The 19,521-nt window shown below is 35.4% G+C and overlaps 2 protein-coding genes, 1 long non-coding RNA gene and 1 pseudogene across 4 annotated transcripts; 2 read left to right on the forward strand and 2 right to left on the reverse strand.

Annotated features, from left to right (window-relative positions):
- Positions 1 to 1,459: 1,459 nt before the first annotated feature.
- On the forward strand, positions 1,460 to 2,493 carry LOC140980855 (uncharacterized). The gene is made up of 2 exons (XM_073446927.1): positions 1,460 to 1,817; positions 2,024 to 2,493. The coding sequence occupies exons 1-2, from the start codon at positions 1,460 to 1,462 to the stop codon at positions 2,491 to 2,493; spliced, it is 828 nt and encodes a 275-aa protein (XP_073303028.1).
- Positions 2,494 to 6,472: 3,979 nt separating this feature from the next.
- Positions 6,473 to 10,838, forward strand: LOC140980598 (uncharacterized). Of its 2 annotated transcripts, none has more exons than XM_073446521.1 (3): positions 6,473 to 6,609; positions 6,828 to 10,588; positions 10,805 to 10,838. In XM_073446521.1, the coding sequence occupies exon 2, from the start codon at positions 6,896 to 6,898 to the stop codon at positions 10,475 to 10,477; it is 3,582 nt and encodes a 1,193-aa protein (XP_073302622.1). In that variant the 5' UTR covers positions 6,473 to 6,609; positions 6,828 to 6,895; the 3' UTR covers positions 10,478 to 10,588; positions 10,805 to 10,838. The 2 variants fall into 2 exon arrangements, with proteins under 2 accessions (XP_073302622.1, XP_073302623.1); XM_073446522.1 differs by having other exon boundaries at positions 6,485 to 6,502.
- Positions 10,839 to 12,378: 1,540 nt separating this feature from the next.
- LOC140981495 (uncharacterized) lies at positions 12,379 to 13,731 on the reverse strand. The gene is made up of 3 exons (XR_012176090.1): positions 13,556 to 13,731; positions 13,291 to 13,431; positions 12,379 to 13,071 (listed from the first exon to the last, which is right to left on the reverse strand). It is a non-coding gene; the product is annotated as an uncharacterized lncRNA (long non-coding RNA).
- A 178-nt stretch (positions 13,732 to 13,909) lies between these two features.
- Positions 13,910 to 15,010, reverse strand: LOC140980857 (potassium channel KAT3-like; annotated as a pseudogene).
- Positions 15,011 to 19,521: the final 4,511 nt, after the last annotated feature.

Genomic DNA, 19,521 nt, shown 5'->3' on the forward strand with positions numbered 1-19,521 from the left:
GCGTAGTAAGTTGGATCGGGTCCTCGTTAATAATCCTTGGTTTACTTCGAATGTTAATGGCTTAGCTGAGTTTCTGGCTCCGGGTTGTGTTTCTAATCATGCGCTAGCTATTGTGTCTTTTCTTGAGAATTCAGTACATCAGAAGAGGCCATTCAAATTTTTTAATATGTGGACTTTGATTGACAACTTTGAGACAGTGGTTACGACCTATTGGTATTGCAGAGACCGTGGTACAGCTCAGTTCAAGCTCAAGCAGATGTTCAATTGCCTTAAAAAGCCTTTGCAAAAGCTCAATCGTAATCAGTTTAGCCATATTTCGTCGCGTGCCAGTAAAGCAAAGCAGGAATTGATTAGTATGCAAGAATCGCTCCTGAATCTTGATGTAGCTCTTATGGGCTACAAGGAGGTTAAGCGTAAGGCAGAGAGATTATTGGAAGCAGAGAGTCTGTTCTTAGCTCAGAAGGCAAAAATCAAGTATACACAGCAAGGTGATAGATGTACTAAATTCTTCTATGATCTGATTAAGAGAAACAACAAACGTAATGCAATTTTGGCTATTCAAAAGTCCGATGGTTGCACAATTGTGGACCCAACTGAGATTGCAAATGAGTTCGTTATTTATTACAAAAGCCTTTTGGGTTCGAATGTTGCAACAAAACCACTACAAATGTCCACTCTTATGGACGGGCCGAGAGTTGCTAATGATGATTGGCTTATGTTGACTCGCATTCCTTCTATGTTAGAAGTGAAAAATGCTTTGTTTGATATTGACAATGACAAAGCCCCGGGTTCGGATGGTTATGGTGCTCTCTTTTTCAAATCTGCTTGGCACATTATCGGTTCGGATGTCTTCAATGTAGTCTCTGAATTCTTCAAAAAGGGCAAACTACTAAAACAGTGGAATCATTCCCTTATCTCCTTAATACCGAAATCAGCGGCTGCTACTACAGTTAGCGACTACAGGCCTATTTCGTGTTGCATGGTGTTCTATAAGATTATCTCTAAATTGTTGGTTAGTAGATTGTCTCAGGTGATTAGGAAGTTGGTTGATGAAGCTCAAGCGGGCTTCATTGAAGGTAGATCGATAGTGGATAATATTCATTTGGCTCCAGAGCTGCTTCAAAAGTATTCTAGGAAACGAGGATCTCCCAGGTGTATGCTCAAAGTTGATCTAAAGAAGGCGTATGACACAGTTAATTGGAGCTTCTTGAATGATGTCCTAAAATACTTGAATTTCCCGGTTACTTTCATTAAGTGGATCATGGAGTGTGTTTCGACAACTTCTTATTCTGTTGTGATCAATGGTCGTTTTCACGGGCACTTCCAGGGACAGAGAGGTCTCTGACAAGGTGACCCTCTTTCTCCTTATTTATTCACTTTATGCATTGAGGTTCCTGCTCGTGATTTGAAGAGAATGTCTCGTGATCCAAATTTTGACTTTCATCCAAAGTTCGGATACATGGCTATCACACATTTAGCATATGCTGATGATTTATTGCTATTATCTAGAGCTGATGTTCGTAGTGTCTCTATGATCTTGCAATGTGTGAATAATTTTGGGGACATGGCTGGACTTAGGATAAATTTTTCGAAGTCTAACGTATATTTGGGCAGTGTTCCGGAAAATGAAAGCAGAAAATCATTGATATATCTGGATTCACTCTTGGGGTCTTGCCTTTTCGATATTTGGGAGTGCCCCTTGCGTCCAGACGGCTTACTTCCTCGGGTTACTGTACATCTGTGGATGCAATCTCAAATAAAGTTGCTGCTTGGCCCAGAAACTCGTTATCTTATGCAGGGAAGCTTGAACTTATCAGGTCAGTTGTTCAGGGTATTGAGTGTTTCTGGTTATCTATTCTTCCGTTACCTTCGTGCATTATTGATAGAATTTATTCAATGTGTCGGAAATTTGTTTGGCCTACCAACCCCCCCCCCCCCCCAGCGTGGAGTGTCCTTTGTAAACCAATGGATGCAGGTGGTTGGGGTCTTAAGAATTTAAAAGCTTGAAATAAGGCCTTGATAGCGAAGACTCTTTGGAACATTCATATGAAGAAAGATTGTTGGTGGATCAAATGGGTTAATCATGAATATAGTCACTTGTCTAGTGTTTGGAGTTGGGACTGGAGTAAAGAGCAATCTCCTCTTATTAAACAGATCATTGCGTTACGTGATGAGATGATTTTAGCCCATGGTTCGGTGCAAGCCTCGATCGCAATGCTGGGTACGTGGTTTGGTTGCTCTCAGGGACTGTCGAATGCCTATGATTTCTTTGTCGGTAGATGGAATAGATGGCCTTGGAAACCTCTTATCGCCAAGTGTTGCATTCTACCGAAGCATAGGTTCTTGTTGTGGTTGGTTTCTCATCGCAAGTTGCTTACTCGTGACAGACTAGGTTATCTTCTAGACAGATCTTGTTTTTTGTGCAACTATTATGCTGAATCTGTGAGTCATCTCTTCTTTGATTGTCCTATAGCTAGATCTATCTGGAATTGAATTCGTTCGTGGCTCGGGATGCGTAAGAGAATGGGAACTACTGCGGCCGTTCTGAATGCTTTCCGAGGTGTTTATCGTGGTAGCTCGGCCCTCAATAAGATGCGGTGTGTGGCTCTCGCTGCAACGGTTTACCATATCTGGAATATCAGAAATAGAAAGATTTTCGAAGATGAGGAACCGAATCTTGAGGGGACGATATTGAAGATCAAGATTCATGTGCTTCGAAGTGTGCCAAATGCGTGTGATTTGGTTCAAACATTGTTATAGAGTTTGTTGGGGTCTATTAGTCTACTGAAAATTATTGTTGTTATTGTTCCTGGAAATGTCCAGTGTAGTTGTTTTGTACTAACTTTTACCCGTTTTTAATGAATCAATTCATTAAAAAAAAAGATATACTCCTCCACATCATAGAGATGAAGAAAGTTGGACTAGAATAAATATGATAGTACATAAATTCTCGTTTAATATTTTTATTCTCATAGAAGAAAATTTTTATTTTTATTGCACATATAACTTGAGGATTTTTACAGCGGAATAATAAAATACATGACCATGTTATTTATAAACATGGGCTAGACCACATGATTATAAGCATGACTTTTGAGAATCCAAAATTCAGCAACAAATATTTTCCTCTTGTTCAATTTTCTTGGTTTTTTGTGTCTGGAAATTATAATAGACAAAAGAAAATAAAAAGTTAAGTCTTTGACGACTTAGTGAGTTTTGATTAGTGGCTAGTTTATATAATGATATAAGATAAAAAGAAATTTAATAGATAATGAATATGAGTGCCATGAGTGAAATAATATTAATAAATAAATGTAATATTTTTTTGGAACATTTCATATTCGCAACCTTGATTTAATGTTAATAAAACTTGTTATTTTGTTTCTAATGATTTATCGAAGTGCGCAGGAAGCTGAAACTGATCAGGCTTCGAACTGATCAGTTAACCGAGCCGAAACTGAAGCTTTCGAGAAGCAAACTGAAAGTGTCAACTGATTGTCCAAACTGAACCAGTCCAATTGAAGCATCAATAATAGTTCCACTGATTGTTCAGTTGATATGTGGTTCAGCAGAAGACCTTCAGAAGTCCGGTCAGCTGATGAAAAGCTCAACTGATGGAAAACCAAACTGATCAGTTCAACTAAATCAGTGAAATCAGTTCAGCTAACGAGTCAACTGATTTCACCGTACCAGCTCAAGACCAATTCAACTGACTAGTTCAAAGCATCAGTTAGGAATCAATCAGTTTGGAGAACACGACAAGCTTATCTAATGGAATTCAGTTACGCACAACGATACAAAAACATTTGTACTATCAATAGTACAATAATGGACGTTGCAAAAAAGATTAAAGCCAAAATGTTCCAGAATAGCTGTCGGAAAAATCGAGACACAAATTTCAAGGAACGCATTCAAGTTGCAACGGATACAATTATTGAATCTCACTGTACGATCAAGCTTCCCGCCTATAAATAGAAGACGAAGTTCAGTGAGAAGTAAGTGGGAAAACAAGAGAGAAAAGAAAGGGCATGCATATTGCATATCAACTTACAAGAAAGCAATCATCCCAGTCAAGGGAATACACCAAAGTTATATCAGCTTAGTTTAGAAGTTTATTTCCCTTAGTGTGTGAGAACATCTTCACGTTGTATTCATTGTCCAGTTATCACACACGAACACTATCACTCACATATATCAGAGAGTTGAGCTTATAGATTAGCTGAGTGAGTCTTGCACAAAGACATTAAACTTGTGTATGTAGACTTTGACACATAGACGTTAAACAAGTGTTGGATAAAAGCTGTTGTATTCAGTCTAGACTAGAAGTTCAGTTAGGTAGTAGAGTAAGTCCTAAGATGAGAAGGTTTGTACAAGGTGTTGTATAAATCAAAGTCTTCTAGTGGATCTTACCCAAGTGGTAGAAGGGGTGACGTAGGAGCAGTTGAAGTCTCCGAACATCCATAAACATACCTTTTGTACTTAACTGATTAAATTTGTTTTAAAACTGATTTGATCAGTTCGAGCAGTTATCAGTTCAGTTCTCACCATAACTGAACTGATATATGCAAGAATTGATTCCATTTATTTCAGTTTACACAAGTTAAAAGGCTTTCAAATTAGTCAGCTTTCTTAACGAAGGATTATTTTGAGTATTTTCCACTCGGTTTGTAACCAAACTCGATCTAATTTATCGGTGTATACATTCTTAGAACACGAGCTATTGAACCTCATGGAGAATATTGTGTTTGAAGCACTTTCAAAGGTGCCCCGAATCGATCTATCAATTGGTATCAGAGCTAGCTGTTCTAAGAAGGACATTTGAAAGCTGATTTTTTAAAATATGTTTTAAAATAATATTTAAAATGGATTTCAAAATCTTCTTAAAAATTTTATATGAGCTTACCGTGGGAAGAGAGAAGATTGTTGGCTTTGCAACTAACATTGTAGCCACTTCTCTCGACTCTAGATTTTGTTGTTCTAGCAACTCACAGGGTTTTGAGGTCAACTGACAGCAGAACAACTAAACTGATCAGTGGATAAGATTTCAGTTGCCAGCCTACCAGTTCAGATGATCAATAGATGAAGCCCAACTGCTAGCTGTATTTGAGAGCAAATTTCTTCAAGTTCTTGCATTCATTGGTATCATGGACACATTCTTAATGGTATGAGCAAAATTTCACTATTATATGTTGGTCCGAGGGCCGTGAGAGCTTTGGAACAGCTCTGTCATCATCGCTGATGTGTATTGCCCTATCTCTTGAAACCTTCGAAGGCATATATTGGGAAAAACATCCCAGTGGATTTCCTCTTTGTACCTAATCATTTGCCCTTTCTACCGAGTCTCCTCTTTCTTTTTTCATAGTTTATCTTTTCTGTCTTTGAGCCTCATCCATATTCATGTACTTTTCCGCACAAGATAAAATATCTTCAAAGTACCGGGGCAACTTTTTCACTAGGTACAGAAGAAATCTCCTTCCTAGAGTGAAAGTTGTTGTCTTATTCTCGAGGGCACATGATGGTACATCCAAGGACACTTTATTAAACCAGTGGATGTATTCCCACAATTATTCTTTCCCGTTCTGCTTCACTAGAGTCCACCAGTGTGGTAAGAAAATGTTGCTGTAGTTATGCAAGAAGATGTGATTGAAGTCTTCGAAGGAATGGATGCTTTGAGGTTCTAACTTCTCAAACTAATTCTGGGCAGAGTCCACCAGTGTGGTAAGAAAAGCTTTGCACTTAATTCTGTCTTCATAGCAGTTAAACATGATCATGTTCTCGAATCGGGTCAGGTTTTCTTCTGGATCAGTATTTCAATCATAATCTCTGATCTTGGCTGACTTGTAGTGAATGGGTAAGGGCTCATTCACTATCTGGACAGAGAAATGACATCTTCAAGGCTGGGTTTGGAAAGTCCGGGAAGACCTGACATGTCTTTCTTGCTTTTTTACCTTCTTCATCCGTCCTTCTAGCTCCTCGGCCACAGTAAGAGCCTTTGAACCCCCATGAGAATTCTTACCCTTCTTTTAGACTTGTCCCATGATGAGATTCATTATCATTGTTAAAATAACAAAAATAATAATTATTGATACTTTTAAAATTAACGTTGTCATAAAACTATATTTTTGTTATTTTAATTATTAATATTAAAATCATTATTAAATTATCATAATTTTTTCTTATTATTTAAAATAAAATTACTTCATACAATATATTATTTATTTTTATTATTATTAAGATGTAGATTTAAATTAATTAAACTAAATAAAATAAATTTTTAATAAAATTAGTAAGAATTGAGAGCGAGAAAAATATAAAAATAATCAGTCTGATTAAAATAAGCAATGTCTAAACTCTAAAAAAAACAAATATAAAATATGAGATGAGAATTCTCAAATTTTCCAAATTCATTCCAAAAACGGAAATCATCGGGACCGCTCCCCAAAACCGGTAAACCTTTAACACCGCGCGTTCGCGCCACGCAAGACTACGAGGGGGTGTAACGGTAATTACAGCACCCTGTCGTATCCTTTTCTCTGATTTGCACGCGCACACATGCACATCTACCATGATTATCGGATTCTGAATTCGATTTCGAAACTCGTGATTCAGGTATCGAACCGATTAATCGATTCTTATATTTTCATATCTTAATCTTAGCCCTAATTAATGGTGGGTTGATTGATTGATTGCTATTTTTTGTTATTACAACACGCGGGGAGGGATCGAATCCGGGGAGGAGCCAGCTTAAGCTGGTGGAAAAGACCATTGGGCTAAAGCCCGGTCTCGATTGATTGATTGATTGATTGCTTGCTATTTTGATTTCGAAGTTTTCTATGGACGATCAGTGGGGTTGGTAAAGCTTCATTTTTAAGAGGTTATTGATTCACCATAAAGAATGACTTCAACTTCAGACGTTGGATTAATTGGGCAAGTGTCGAACAAGAGGCCTTTGGAAAATGGTCGTGTGCCCAAATACAAGCCCAGGAAAGTATCTGCGGTCCGTGATTTTCCTCCTGGGTGTGGTCTCCATGCTGTACCTGCTGATTCCAAGCATGAGGAAAATGGCGGTGGTGTTAATGATTGTCGCGTGGCCCATGCTGCGATAGCTAATGGTGTCAAGAGTTTCTTAGCATCCAGTCCAATGGAGACTGATATAGGTGACATTCCCAAATTTCTAAAACTTGATGAAATAAAGAATTCTGAAATTGTAAAGGATGATGGACCTAGTGGCGTTAAAGTTTCTAGCACCGAGGTTGATTGTGGGTCGCGTTATATTAGTAGTCCTGTGGATAAAGTAGTTGAGTCGGTGAATGCGTTGGTGGAAGATGTTACAGCCACAGCGATAGATGGCACGAATGTAGAGGAAGTGATGATGGAAATCGGACCCACATGCGACGAGTTGCCAAATGAGGTTGAAGTTCAAAAACTTGAAGCGTTAGATCAACCAGTTGAATTAGATAGAGCTGAATCATTGGATGCATTGGTGGGGAAAATGAACACCACGGATGGTTTCTCGAATGGTGTTGCAAAGATTACAGAGTTTGATTCTTCTAAGGAAGAGACAGAGCCTACAGGCCAGTCAACGTTGGAAAAGTTAAGTGAGGTGGAGGCATCGGTTTCGATTCCAAATTCCATTGCAGGCGATGCAAAATCCGTGTCAGATGCTGGTGCTTCCGTTCATGAATTCCCATTGGTTGGTTTTTCTGAGCCATCAACTTCATTTCATGGCAATTTTAAGCTAGGGGCTTCTGCTATGGTGAAGGACAAATACCATCCAAGAAGGGTGTCAGCTGTTCGTGACTTCCCTCCTGGTTGTGGGACTAACAATTGGGTTCCTACTGAACAAAAGCAACAGACTGATACTTCAGGAAAAGACTATCTCGATGGGGTAAAACAAGTTGAAACAAAATTGGAGGAGATTAATGAAACCAATACAACCAAATCAGAGAACATGAATGAAACCGATACAACCGAGAATAGAGCCAGTGTAGCTCGTGAGCTCGTGAGTTTTGAGGAATGTAATGGAGGTCAACAAGATAGCAATATCGAAGAAACTGCAGTAAGGCCTCCACGCAACGATTTTGACCCAGATGACAAATTGCATAGACTAGTGGTTCATGACCTGGCTGCTGCACCACTTTGGCCACGGAGGAAAGGAAAACTATCTTCAAATGATTTTCGTGGTGAATCAACTGCTGGAAAGTCAAAAAAACATACTTTTCCTGGGAAACCTAAGTCTATAGCCATTTCTTCAAATAGGAATCTTGAAGCAGATTGTTTAGGAAATTCATCTACAAAAAAAAACGCAGTTCCTGGTTCCTATGATACAGATGGGAACCGAGGTTCATCGATGCTCTTTCACAAGGAAGATCATGATGTTTATGACGAAGATTTACCCTATTTAACACCTGTTCCGATCCGAGCAATTCCTGGTGATATCAATGAGGATATTGCAGGACCAGTTGGAAAGGAGATTATTGTCTATGAACCGGATACATGCGATAATAGGAAGCCTTTGCACCATGGTTTCAGCTTAAAAGGTGAAGTGGAGAAGAAGGTGGTGCATGATCTGATGAAAGCACCTTATTGTCCATGGACACAAGGGAATATAGTTTTAGACAACTCGGATGGAGGAAAAGTGAGGAATCAGAAATTGTATTCGAGAAAGAAGGTGAAGGGTGTTGCTAAGAAAAGCAGTTCTGAATTGAATTTTCTGCGAGGACTATCTATGAAGCAGAAAGAAGATTCTGTGGTTGATGAAGATGGTAGCCCCAAGGGATTTATGAAAACAGATAAGGCAGGTCCTGATCATCCTGGAGACTTACCTGCAAATTCTTTTGCCATCCGTGAAATGCAAGATAATGGAGTCAGCTTGCCTCCTTTTGGTCCTAAGTATTCAAGTCAAGGTGATGCCCGTAACAGAGTAAGAGAAAGTTTAAGGCTGTTTCATGCTATTTGCCGGAAGCTCTTGCAAAAAGAGGAAGCAAATTCAAGGCCAAATGAGGTAAGAAGCTGGAGGGAATCTGACAAAAAAATGAAAAGGATCGATCTTGTCTCTGCAAAGATAATTAAACAAAAAGGAAAAGAAGTTAACACAGATAAGCAGATGTTTGGACCAGTGCCAGGAGTTGAAGTGGGTGATGAGTTTCAGTACAGGGTCGAACTTGCGATTGTTGGTATTCACCGCCTGTATCAGGCTGGTATAGACTGGATGAAGGTCAATGGCGAACCAGTTGCTATTAGTATTGTTGCTTCTGGGGCTTATTCTGATGATTTGGAGAATGCTGATGTCTTAATATACTCGGGGCAAGGAGGAAATATTGTTGGGAAGTCTAAGCAAGCTGAAGATCAGAAGCTAGAAAGAGGTAATTTGGCTTTAAGGAATAGTATATCAGCCGAGACTCCGGTTCGTGTTGTCCGTGGGTGGAAGGAAACAAAGACGATTGATCCTGCTGATTCAAGACCTAAGACAGTCACCATTTATGTTTATGATGGCCTATACACTGTGAAAAGATATTGGACGGAAGTAGGGCCTCGGGGTAAGCAGGTTTTCATGTTTGAGTTGAGGAGGAATCCTGGTCAACCTGAACTTGCCTGGAAGGAATTGAAGAATTCAAATAAATCCAGAACTCGGCCAGGTGTTTGTGTCAGTGATATTTCAGGAGGAAAAGAACCGTTCCCTATATTTGCTGTCAATATTATAGATGATGAGAAACCGCCCCCGTTCAACTACACTCCCAAGATGATTTATCCTGATTGGTTGTGTCCTATTCCCCCTGAAGGTTGTAATTGCACAGGGAGATGTGGCTACACTAAAGAGTGCCCATGTGAAGCGAGAAACGGCGGTAAGATTCCATACAACCACAACGGAGCTATTGTCGAAACAAAACCTCTGGTATTCGAGTGTGGCCCTTCTTGTACTTGTCCTCCTTCATGCTATAACAGAGTCACCCAACGTGGCATCAGATTTAAGCTCGAGATATTCAAAACATATTCAAGGGGCTGGGGTATAAGGTCCCTAAATTCTGTCCCTTCAGGAAGTTTTATATGTGAGTATGCAGGCGAGCTTCTTGAAGACAAGGAAGCAGAACAAAGAGTTGGAAATGATGAATATCTCTTTGATATTGGTCAAAATTACAGCGACTTTTCTCTCAATGCGGAAGAACAGGCAATTCCAGTCGAATCTATGGGAGAAGCTGAAGCTGGATATACAATTGATGCTGGACAATATGGAAATGTTGGCAGATTTGTCAATCACAGCTGTTCACCCAACCTTTATGCTCAAAATGTGATATATGATCACGATGACAAGAGGATGCCCCATGTAATGTTCTTTGCCGCGGAGAACATCCCCCCCTTGCAAGAGCTGACTTACCATTACAACTACACACTTGACCAGGTGCGTGATTCAAATGGAAATATTAAGATTAAGAAATGTTACTGTGGTTCTGCAGAATGTACTGGCAGGATGTATTGAGTTGTTTGAGACTGTCAATACTTTTAAGTCATTGAATTGCTTTAATTTTAATTATTATTTGGTTGAAGTTTGAATCTTAGGTTGTTGCAACACATATAACAATTTGTTGCAGTTTTAGAAATGCATCAGGGTTAAAAAATTATGTACAGTTTCATGTTGCAGCTAAATAGCATGCAATATGTTGAGAGTTCGAGTTCGAGCTCGAGCATTAACCAACTATGTTTTGCTATTGTAATAAAAGAAGAACTGAATGACATCCCACGAATTAAATTATACATATTTTTAACTTGAATGTATTGGTTATTGAGATAAACTTATTTCACGTAGTGATGAATCATTCTGTATTTTCAAGAAGTTGGTCGCTATGCTGTCTTCATGTTATGGAAAGTTACCAAATGAACAATGAGAGACTCCTTTGCACTGCAATAGCAAATTGTTTTTTTTAAAAAAAAAAATAGAGAAATTTAATTGTGATTAAAAATTTAAATCTCCCTTTAATTTTCCAAAATATGGTTTTTTTTTTAATAATTCCAAAAATAATTTTTAATTTTTAAATCTTGTCTTTTCCTTATTACATTGTGCATAGAATAAAGAAAATATAATTTGAAAAAAGAAATAATCAATAAACTTTTGTTAAATGATGTAACAATTCCAGGTTAAAAAAAATGAAATGGGTCTGACATGAAATTTATATGCGTTTACTACTATATATTAAATTAACGTGTTGGACTATAGGTAAAAAGCTAATATGGGATTTGTATCATAATGTTTGAGGTCGACTAAAAAAAATTAAAATATTGAATTCGAGTTCCATTCGACTCAAATATTAATTAAATTTAAATAAATAATATATATATATATATATGACCGATCGTATATTCGAGTGACTCGATTACGGGCTTGAGATACTTGAACTCGACTCCAATAAGTTTTGACCGAGTTTGAGTAACTCGACTCGTTTGCACCCTTATGTAGGATCTTGTAATCTTAATTTTAATATATTTTTGTACACAATTGAGAGATAAGTTGGTCCACAATTTTTTTTAAAAAAACTTGAAGTTTCAAGATTAAATAGCAACCATTATAAATTGAAGTTTAAGCGTAAACAAAATATATTTAATTAATGATATATTTTTAAATATCTCACCACATATAATAGATAATATAATGTAAACATATTATATTTTTTAGGGAACTAAATGAGTCCATTGTTATTTTCCTGAAGAAGAACTTCAAATTGTTTAGAAAATTATATAAAAGTTTTAATATATTAAAAAGTAATTATATTCTTGTAATATCAGTTAGATTAACTAAAAAGCTCACTTTTTGCTCGTTAAGTGCGCTCATTACCGATTAACTTTTTTACTTAAATATTTATAATCATTTTTCATACGAAAAAATTTATTTTAATTCTTAATTTTTCTAGTAAATCGTTAAAGTAATTTGAAAGAAAATTAATATTGCAGAATTAAGATTTTGGTTCCTAAAACATCCACAACTTGGACTAAAAAGTATATATATATATAATTAAGTTTGAGACTTTTAGAGTAACTAATTTTTGGTGTCATGGTCTGTTTTACTAATTATATATATTAATGAAGTGTTAAAAAATTAATGCAAACCACGTGTAGTCTAGCGGATAAAGTCTTTTTTGTTTCTTAGATATGAAGTTGTAAGTCCAATTCCAACTTGTGTTTTTTTTATTCTTTTCTTTTTTTATTTATAATTACATTTTGACTTTCATCTAAATATAAATCAAATAAATTATAAAAAATATCGTGTTGCGTAAGTCCGTGCACTAGTTCTTATCAAGATTGACTGCATTTCTTGCAATGGAACAGTTTATTTATTCTGAATGTCGATTATTTAATCACTGATTTCGTCGAGCAAACGAGGGAAAAACTTAATCTTGCTCAAAATCTTCTCTTCGTTTCAATAGATTTAATTCTTTTTTTATCACTTCCTTGATCACTTATTCTCCTCAAATCATGTCTACGCGTCGAACCACGAGCGTTTATGATTTTGCATGGAATTATCTGATGCAAGATTATGTAAATTCAGGGTTCGTTGAATCAGCTATTCTTGTTTTAAATTATTGAGAAACAGGGGCGTTCCATGTGATGGTTTCACCTTTCCAATATTGATTAAAATTGTAGAATCAATTGATGATGAAAATGGTGCCCGGTCTGCGGAAACCATTCATTGTGTGGGGATGCGAATGCGATTTGAATCAGATGTGTATTTCTGCAATACGATGAATGATGCCCATGTGAAGAGTGGATGTTATATGAAAGGTTTGAAGCTCTTCGAAGAATGCCACACATGGATTTGGTTTCTTGGACAAAACCTTTTTTTTTTTTTTTAAAGAAAACATTATACACCAAGATTCTTACATTCGAGGGGTCTACGACATATATTTGATGACTGCTCGCTGTATGCCTTTATTCCCCTAAGTAGTTGAGCCGTTGCAGTTACTTAAGCTCATAGTCCTCAGAAGATGTATAAGTGATCATGGTCTCTTAAAGCATTTATGTCTTCCACATGAGACCCGTCAGCCATGACAATTGTGGTCCCTCGTTTCCCAAGCTTTTTTTCTACATTTACCAAACGAACTTGAAACAAAGTACCCACAAACTTTCAAGATGAAATTCCGCGAGCAGACGTTAATCTTCTGTTGTATTTGATATTAATGTTTGCTATAAAAACAGGATGCTTACGATGGTTGGTTGTAATGTGAAAAGACGTAATCTTTAGTCTAATGTAATATTTGAATGGTGTGCATTTGTAGCGTCATAACCATAGAAAACGGTCACCTGCTAAGGACAAGAGTTCTGGTATTGATCCAGGTAGATGGGCGAGTTTTTCCCCGTCTTCGTTACGTTTATCCTCTGGATGATGTCCATGGAGCACCACCCTTGTTGGACGTATGCTTGGGGTGTAATTAGCGAAGCTAACTGAATTATTATACAGTCATGTGAGTTTTGTACTCTGAAATAATACATTACACATTATTGTACTATCATAGAATACAAGATGTGGTTTATCCTATACTAAAACATCAAGCAGATGGGATCTTACCGTTTGCTTCTTGGCTTCGTGCTTCACGATTTTGATGTTCCTCAGCTGGTGTCATGGCCTGAAAATGAACTGATTATCACTTTCTACTTATGTTCAGCGATAGAAACATGGTGTAATATGTTCTTTTTGTAAACTATACTGGGTTGAACCTCATAGATATTTTCATGAAAACTAGACCTTCCTACCCTCAAATTACCGTTTGCTTCTTTCAACATGTATTTAAAAAATATCCCATTTGTTAAAATAGCTTAACGCATTGCATTACGTGTTTTTAGCAAATGGAAGTCATTTTTTTAAATATATGAAGCGGGAAGGTTAGAAACTTAAATGCCCCAAGAAGATCTTCAGAAGTCTTCAGAAGCTCCTTTGAAAAAGGTAGCTGTTTTCTACTGTCCTACGAAAGAGATGCTGAGCAATGCTAGATCTTATTGCCTTAGGCAAGTCTTGGAGTACTTCTTCTTGCTGTAGTTCCGCAGTCTTGAATTTGAGGGTCACGTGTGTTAGCATTTGCTCCTTTAAACCCTCCGGAAGGCGATTCTTGCTAGCATACCGTATGATCTCGTGGATGGCATCCCTCTTCAAAAGCAACAGATCGAGGGAAAAAATTATTGTCTTAAGTTTGAAGAGTATATGAATCAGCAAATGCATTGCTTTGCTATGATCATTCACCATGGCAAATGTTCGAACCGAGCTATGGACAACAAGTGGTCATGTTTCCAATCAAATAAGCGGTTAGACCGATGTTGAAAAGCATGTAGAAGATGGAGAAAACCTTCTCCCCGGTATTCTCAGCGTGAAGGTCTCCATATCCAGTTGTCGTGAGAGTTACAATCGACCAATACATCGAATACGTATATCCTCACCACACACTTTTGTCCTCAAAACCGGGAACTTGAGCTCCTATCCAAGTATTATCAGCAACGCGATAATGTAACGCCAGCCAGAAGTAGAAGCAACCCTCGGAGTGTACAGCAAACAATGTCACCTGTCAAACAACACGTCTTACAACCTTATAAACGAGGCCGTTCGGTGCATGTTTTGTCTTATCATGGGACATGATAAAGGGGATACATAGTTACTTACACATATCAGTTTGCAGTATCTAGTCCAGAAATAGATAAAGCGGGTGTCTTTCTCTAGCCTGAAGCAAGTTAGAGTGCTCTTTTGGATGTAAATGAGAGGCGAAGAGTGGGATAAACTCAAATATTTTGACAAGCCTCCTTAGGAGAATTTCAAACAAAATATAGATATGAACAAAATGGTGTTCTGCATGATCCTGCTTGGAGTAGAGATAATACCTAGAGAAGAAATCGCTGACACGGGTTAGTCGTCATAGCCTAAGCAAGTTGAGGAAGCCAAAGACATCGCTACCTGACTTTTTTCCAGTGAAAATCATGTATATAGTTTGGAATGGTAGAGTCGAGGCTATGTCCATTGGAAAGTATAGATGCGAAACATACCGGAGAAACCACAGAAATTATCAATATAAGAAACGCGAAACGAAGATACAATTAATGTAATAGCGCGTGTAGTTTCATACCTCAAAGCTATTTTCTTGTGATCATCAACGAGCAAATATGTGGATTTGTCCAAATATGCGAGGAAGAAACTGAGAATAATGTCGATACCGAAGAAAGCATCGACAACCAAGTCGGCTGGCATGAGTGCACCATTCGACAGTTTTCTGAAAGCTAGCTCGAAAGGAGATGACCATGCCGAGTACACAACTAAGACCACCAAGAAAGTCTGCCATCAACTGCAATCGCAACATTCATGTGATTTTACACACAACTTGAGAGTTTATATTAGAAATAAAACTTGAATGAAAGCAATTGATAGAATTCAAAACATATTAGTTTTTAACCATTTATAAAATAGTTATCCAAATATGTATTTGTTCTTAAAAATACTTTTTATAACTTTTTTTGTAAAAAACGATTCTATAAAAAAACATTGAAAGGAAAATTAGTCATGGTCTCCACGATATAATTAAGTCCTTGAAATAATCTTTTTCTTAAATTTAATTTATTTATTGATAAGATTTTGTAAAATATTGAATTACAAGTTTTGCCTTTCTAGATATAATATTTATGATAAATATTTTATGAAAGAGTTTATTTCTAATAAAACTCTTAATTTTCACATCTTGTAGATTTCCTTTTTGAAGATAAAACCTAGGAGAGGAGGAAGCTATAAATAAGAGAAGCAAGCTAAGGAAAGGGCTTCTTCTACACTTCAACCTTTGCCTCTTGAACTTTTGTTTGGACGTTCGGCGGCTGCTTACTTTTACACTCTTGCACACCGAGGTTTTCAAAGAAAATAATTCGCAAGGACGTTGCTATTTTGAAGAGTGCTGTGTTTCACGTGTTGTCGTGATTGTTGGAGACATCTGCAGACAACATATGTATAAGTGTTAGCTGAAGATCACGTTTTGCTATTCCAGTTTTTGGCACCGTGTTTTTGCTTTCTTGAATACGTTTTATTCTGGTTGTGTGTTTTAGAAAGTAATTTATTTTCTAAATATGTTGAGAAAATTGATTTTCGTTAAAATCACTAGTGTTGGTTTTTGTAAACTGTAATTGGTTGTCTAGCGATTATTTTGCCCCGAGACATCAAGTACTTGTGCATAATTAATCCCTTAATTTAAGTAATTTAATTATGTGTTAATTAATTCGGCTATGTGTTGTCACTAGGAGTAATAACATTTGGGATAACATTTAAATCTGATACACACAACTCTCTTATATCTTTTACAATTTATGTTAAACAAAATACGCCCCATACCAAAAAACATTTCATAAGTACTTGTCAGTTTGACGATGTCATACGTATTATTGTTTTTTTTTTTTTTGACAAGTCATACGTATTATTTAATTAAACTGAAGTAATATAACGATTTTATTGTCGTAATTGATAAGCATAATATAAATTTTTTCGATATAATTGTTATTTAATATATACTATATTCCATCTATCGAAATTGGTGAGTCCGTGACTAAAATGATGATTTAAATGGTTGCCAAATTCTAAGGTTACTGTCCATAAACGGATGAAGTCAAAATTACAAGGTTTAATAATATATTACTGAACAACATATGCGGGGGCGTAGCCAAGAGTTATATTTTGTTTAATATGAACTAGATAAATTTTAAAAATCATTTTAAGAAGTTAATATATCAAGATACATGATAAATATAATTTATAATAATGCACTTTTAAAATAAATTCATAGTAAAGTAAGTAAAAAAAAATTGATTGTACATATGACATTATTTATTCAAATAATTTAGTTATACAAATTTGTAATCTAATAATTATCACTTAATTTGATTATTATTTAGTATTTATATATTTTTAGTATATTCAATATATTTATGTAAATACATATTTATAATCAGAACAACACAAATATATATATATATCCAGAATTAGAATGAGTAAGTATATAAATTAAGATAACCACATAGATATATAATAACCTGAAATGCTAGATTATTTAAAATTCATATATATTCATGTATAAAAATTTTGTTTAGTGACTAAAATACATAATTATATATACACATTAATCTCGAGACTAGGGTGAGCCCTAATGAAAGCTACGCCCCTGAGCATATGATAATTATCGAACGAAGTGAAAACAATTTCACGATTAAAATACGATTAGGAAAATTATAAATTAATGTAATAATTTAAAGTTTTCAGCTCAGAAAAAGTAGACACAATTGTGGTATATATGCATGCCAAAATATTTATTGCCGACAATATATTATATATTGTGAAACAAACTTTTTAGTCAGCAAAATGATTTGCATATCACAGTATTGAAAGATTTTTTTTAAAGAATTAAATTTACATTATGAAACAATCTCTAATTCTTATTAAATAAATTAAGATATTTCATGTACGGCTACATACTCAATCGAAGATTTTGGCCCCAAATTAAACTTAAATTAGCTACCGATAGGACAAATTGAATTTGAGGATAACAATTTACGTGTAAAGTTTTTTATGTGTCATTAGATAAACATCTGGACTAAGTAAGCTCGATGTGATAATCTCGTCCAAAAATATGTTAAATGAATTCTTGATTATTAATGATCAAATATTTAATTATTTTACTGTTCAATAATTATTCTCAATAATAACTTATTGATTAGATTAATATTCAAATAATATTTTTAATAGATAATATATTTTCCATGAATTGAGTTGGGTTAGAGATTTATTTCACAAAAAATTGACATGTGAGACGATCTCATAAGAATTTGAGCACTGAAAAAAGACCATAAATAATAAGTAAAATTTTGGCAGCCTTTTAAAGAAATTAATTGTGAGTTATTCAACAACGAATTTCAGAATTGTATCCAAGATCATAATCTAAATCACAATATATATTTTCAAGTATGGTCAGTATAACAAAATATTTAAAGACCAAAATCGATTTCCTAGCGTATATTAACTAATTCATTAGTGTCACACGTCCCTGTGATTATTTAATATTTAATAAATACTTGTAAGAACGAAAATAATCTTAGGAAACAAAGGTTAATGCAATAGAACTAACCACAACGAGGCATGCTAACAACTCAGAAAACAGAAGAACTGAAACAACATAAAAAATACACACCTGAAATCTTATATATAACACACACCCGCACACACATATATATACATATACATATATATACATATACATATGTGTGTGTATATATATATATGTATATGTATTTCATATTATATGTTCATGAAATTCGGGCTATTATGAATATTATACCCTTGTTACCAAAATTGTATAATCTTTATTTTTTCCCACCGATCGACTCATGACGTTTCTCGAGAAGTTCACACAGACACAGACAAATATTATATTTATACTTCAATGAAGATAATGAAAAATAATTTCACTTTTTAGTTGGAACTTTAGGTGGTTCTCGAAAAAAGATAGCGAAAAAAATTATCTCTAGAGTCGAGACTAAAAGGAATGTATAAACCAATGCTTCCATAGATTCGATCCTGGTTTACAATTATAGCTTTCATACCTGTTTATTTTTTATTTTTCTTTTTGGGAATAATCTCGAAATAGCAAGAGCCTAAAAAGCGTTGATTCAAATTCATAAACACAAGCCCAGTTTTGGTTTAATAGTACATCCCAACAGGGGACGACCATACTTGGGCGGATTTACCTTAGGGCCCACGAGGCCATGGCCCCCCAAATTTTTTAACTTTTTTTGGTTGATATTAATTTTTGAAAAATTAAATATATATATTAATATATATATTAATATAAATGGCCCACCATAATAAACTAAAGAGCATGTATCTCCATGACAAGGCAAAAATTTCTGAACGTGTAAACTCAGGTTCGAATCTTATGTTTTTTTCTTTTTTTTAATAATTGATTTACTTTTAATTTTTTGATACTTTATTATTTTTTAAATTTATCATATATGAAAAGCTTTTTCTACTATCAGTGCTGAGTCTGCTGACTCTTCCAGTTTCTACCGTTACTACATAACGGTCATTCTCAACTATGAATATCTTCAAAACTAGGCTTCAGAGCAAAATTGATGATGATTTTCTCTCGAATGTATTGATGATATTTATTGAAAAAGAAATTGTTTAAAATATTTGTATAGATGTTATTATTGAAGAGTTTGAAAATTTTAAAGAACGTCGAATTCTTTTTAATTCGAAATTTTATTTTTAAAATGTATTGTTTATGTTTAGTTTAATATAACCGATGAAATTTTTGTCTTTCCTCTTTTAATATTTTGTCCGTATTTTATAAGCGGCCCCCACAGAATCGAAATTCTAGATCCGTCCCTGTTTATACATACACTAATTAACCGGTATCGTCTGTTGTATGGGGGCAATAACAAATTTCTCAAGAGTAAGAGAGCCCTCTCCAACAACCGTCCCAAAAGCCGGCAAAAGGCTGCTGGAAATAGACGCCAAGTTCTTGA

Source organism: Primulina huaijiensis, chromosome 7, assembly GCF_012295235.1.
Source record: "Primulina huaijiensis isolate GDHJ02 chromosome 7, ASM1229523v2, whole genome shotgun sequence".
Lineage (NCBI taxonomy): Eukaryota > Viridiplantae > Streptophyta > Magnoliopsida > Lamiales > Gesneriaceae > Primulina > Primulina huaijiensis.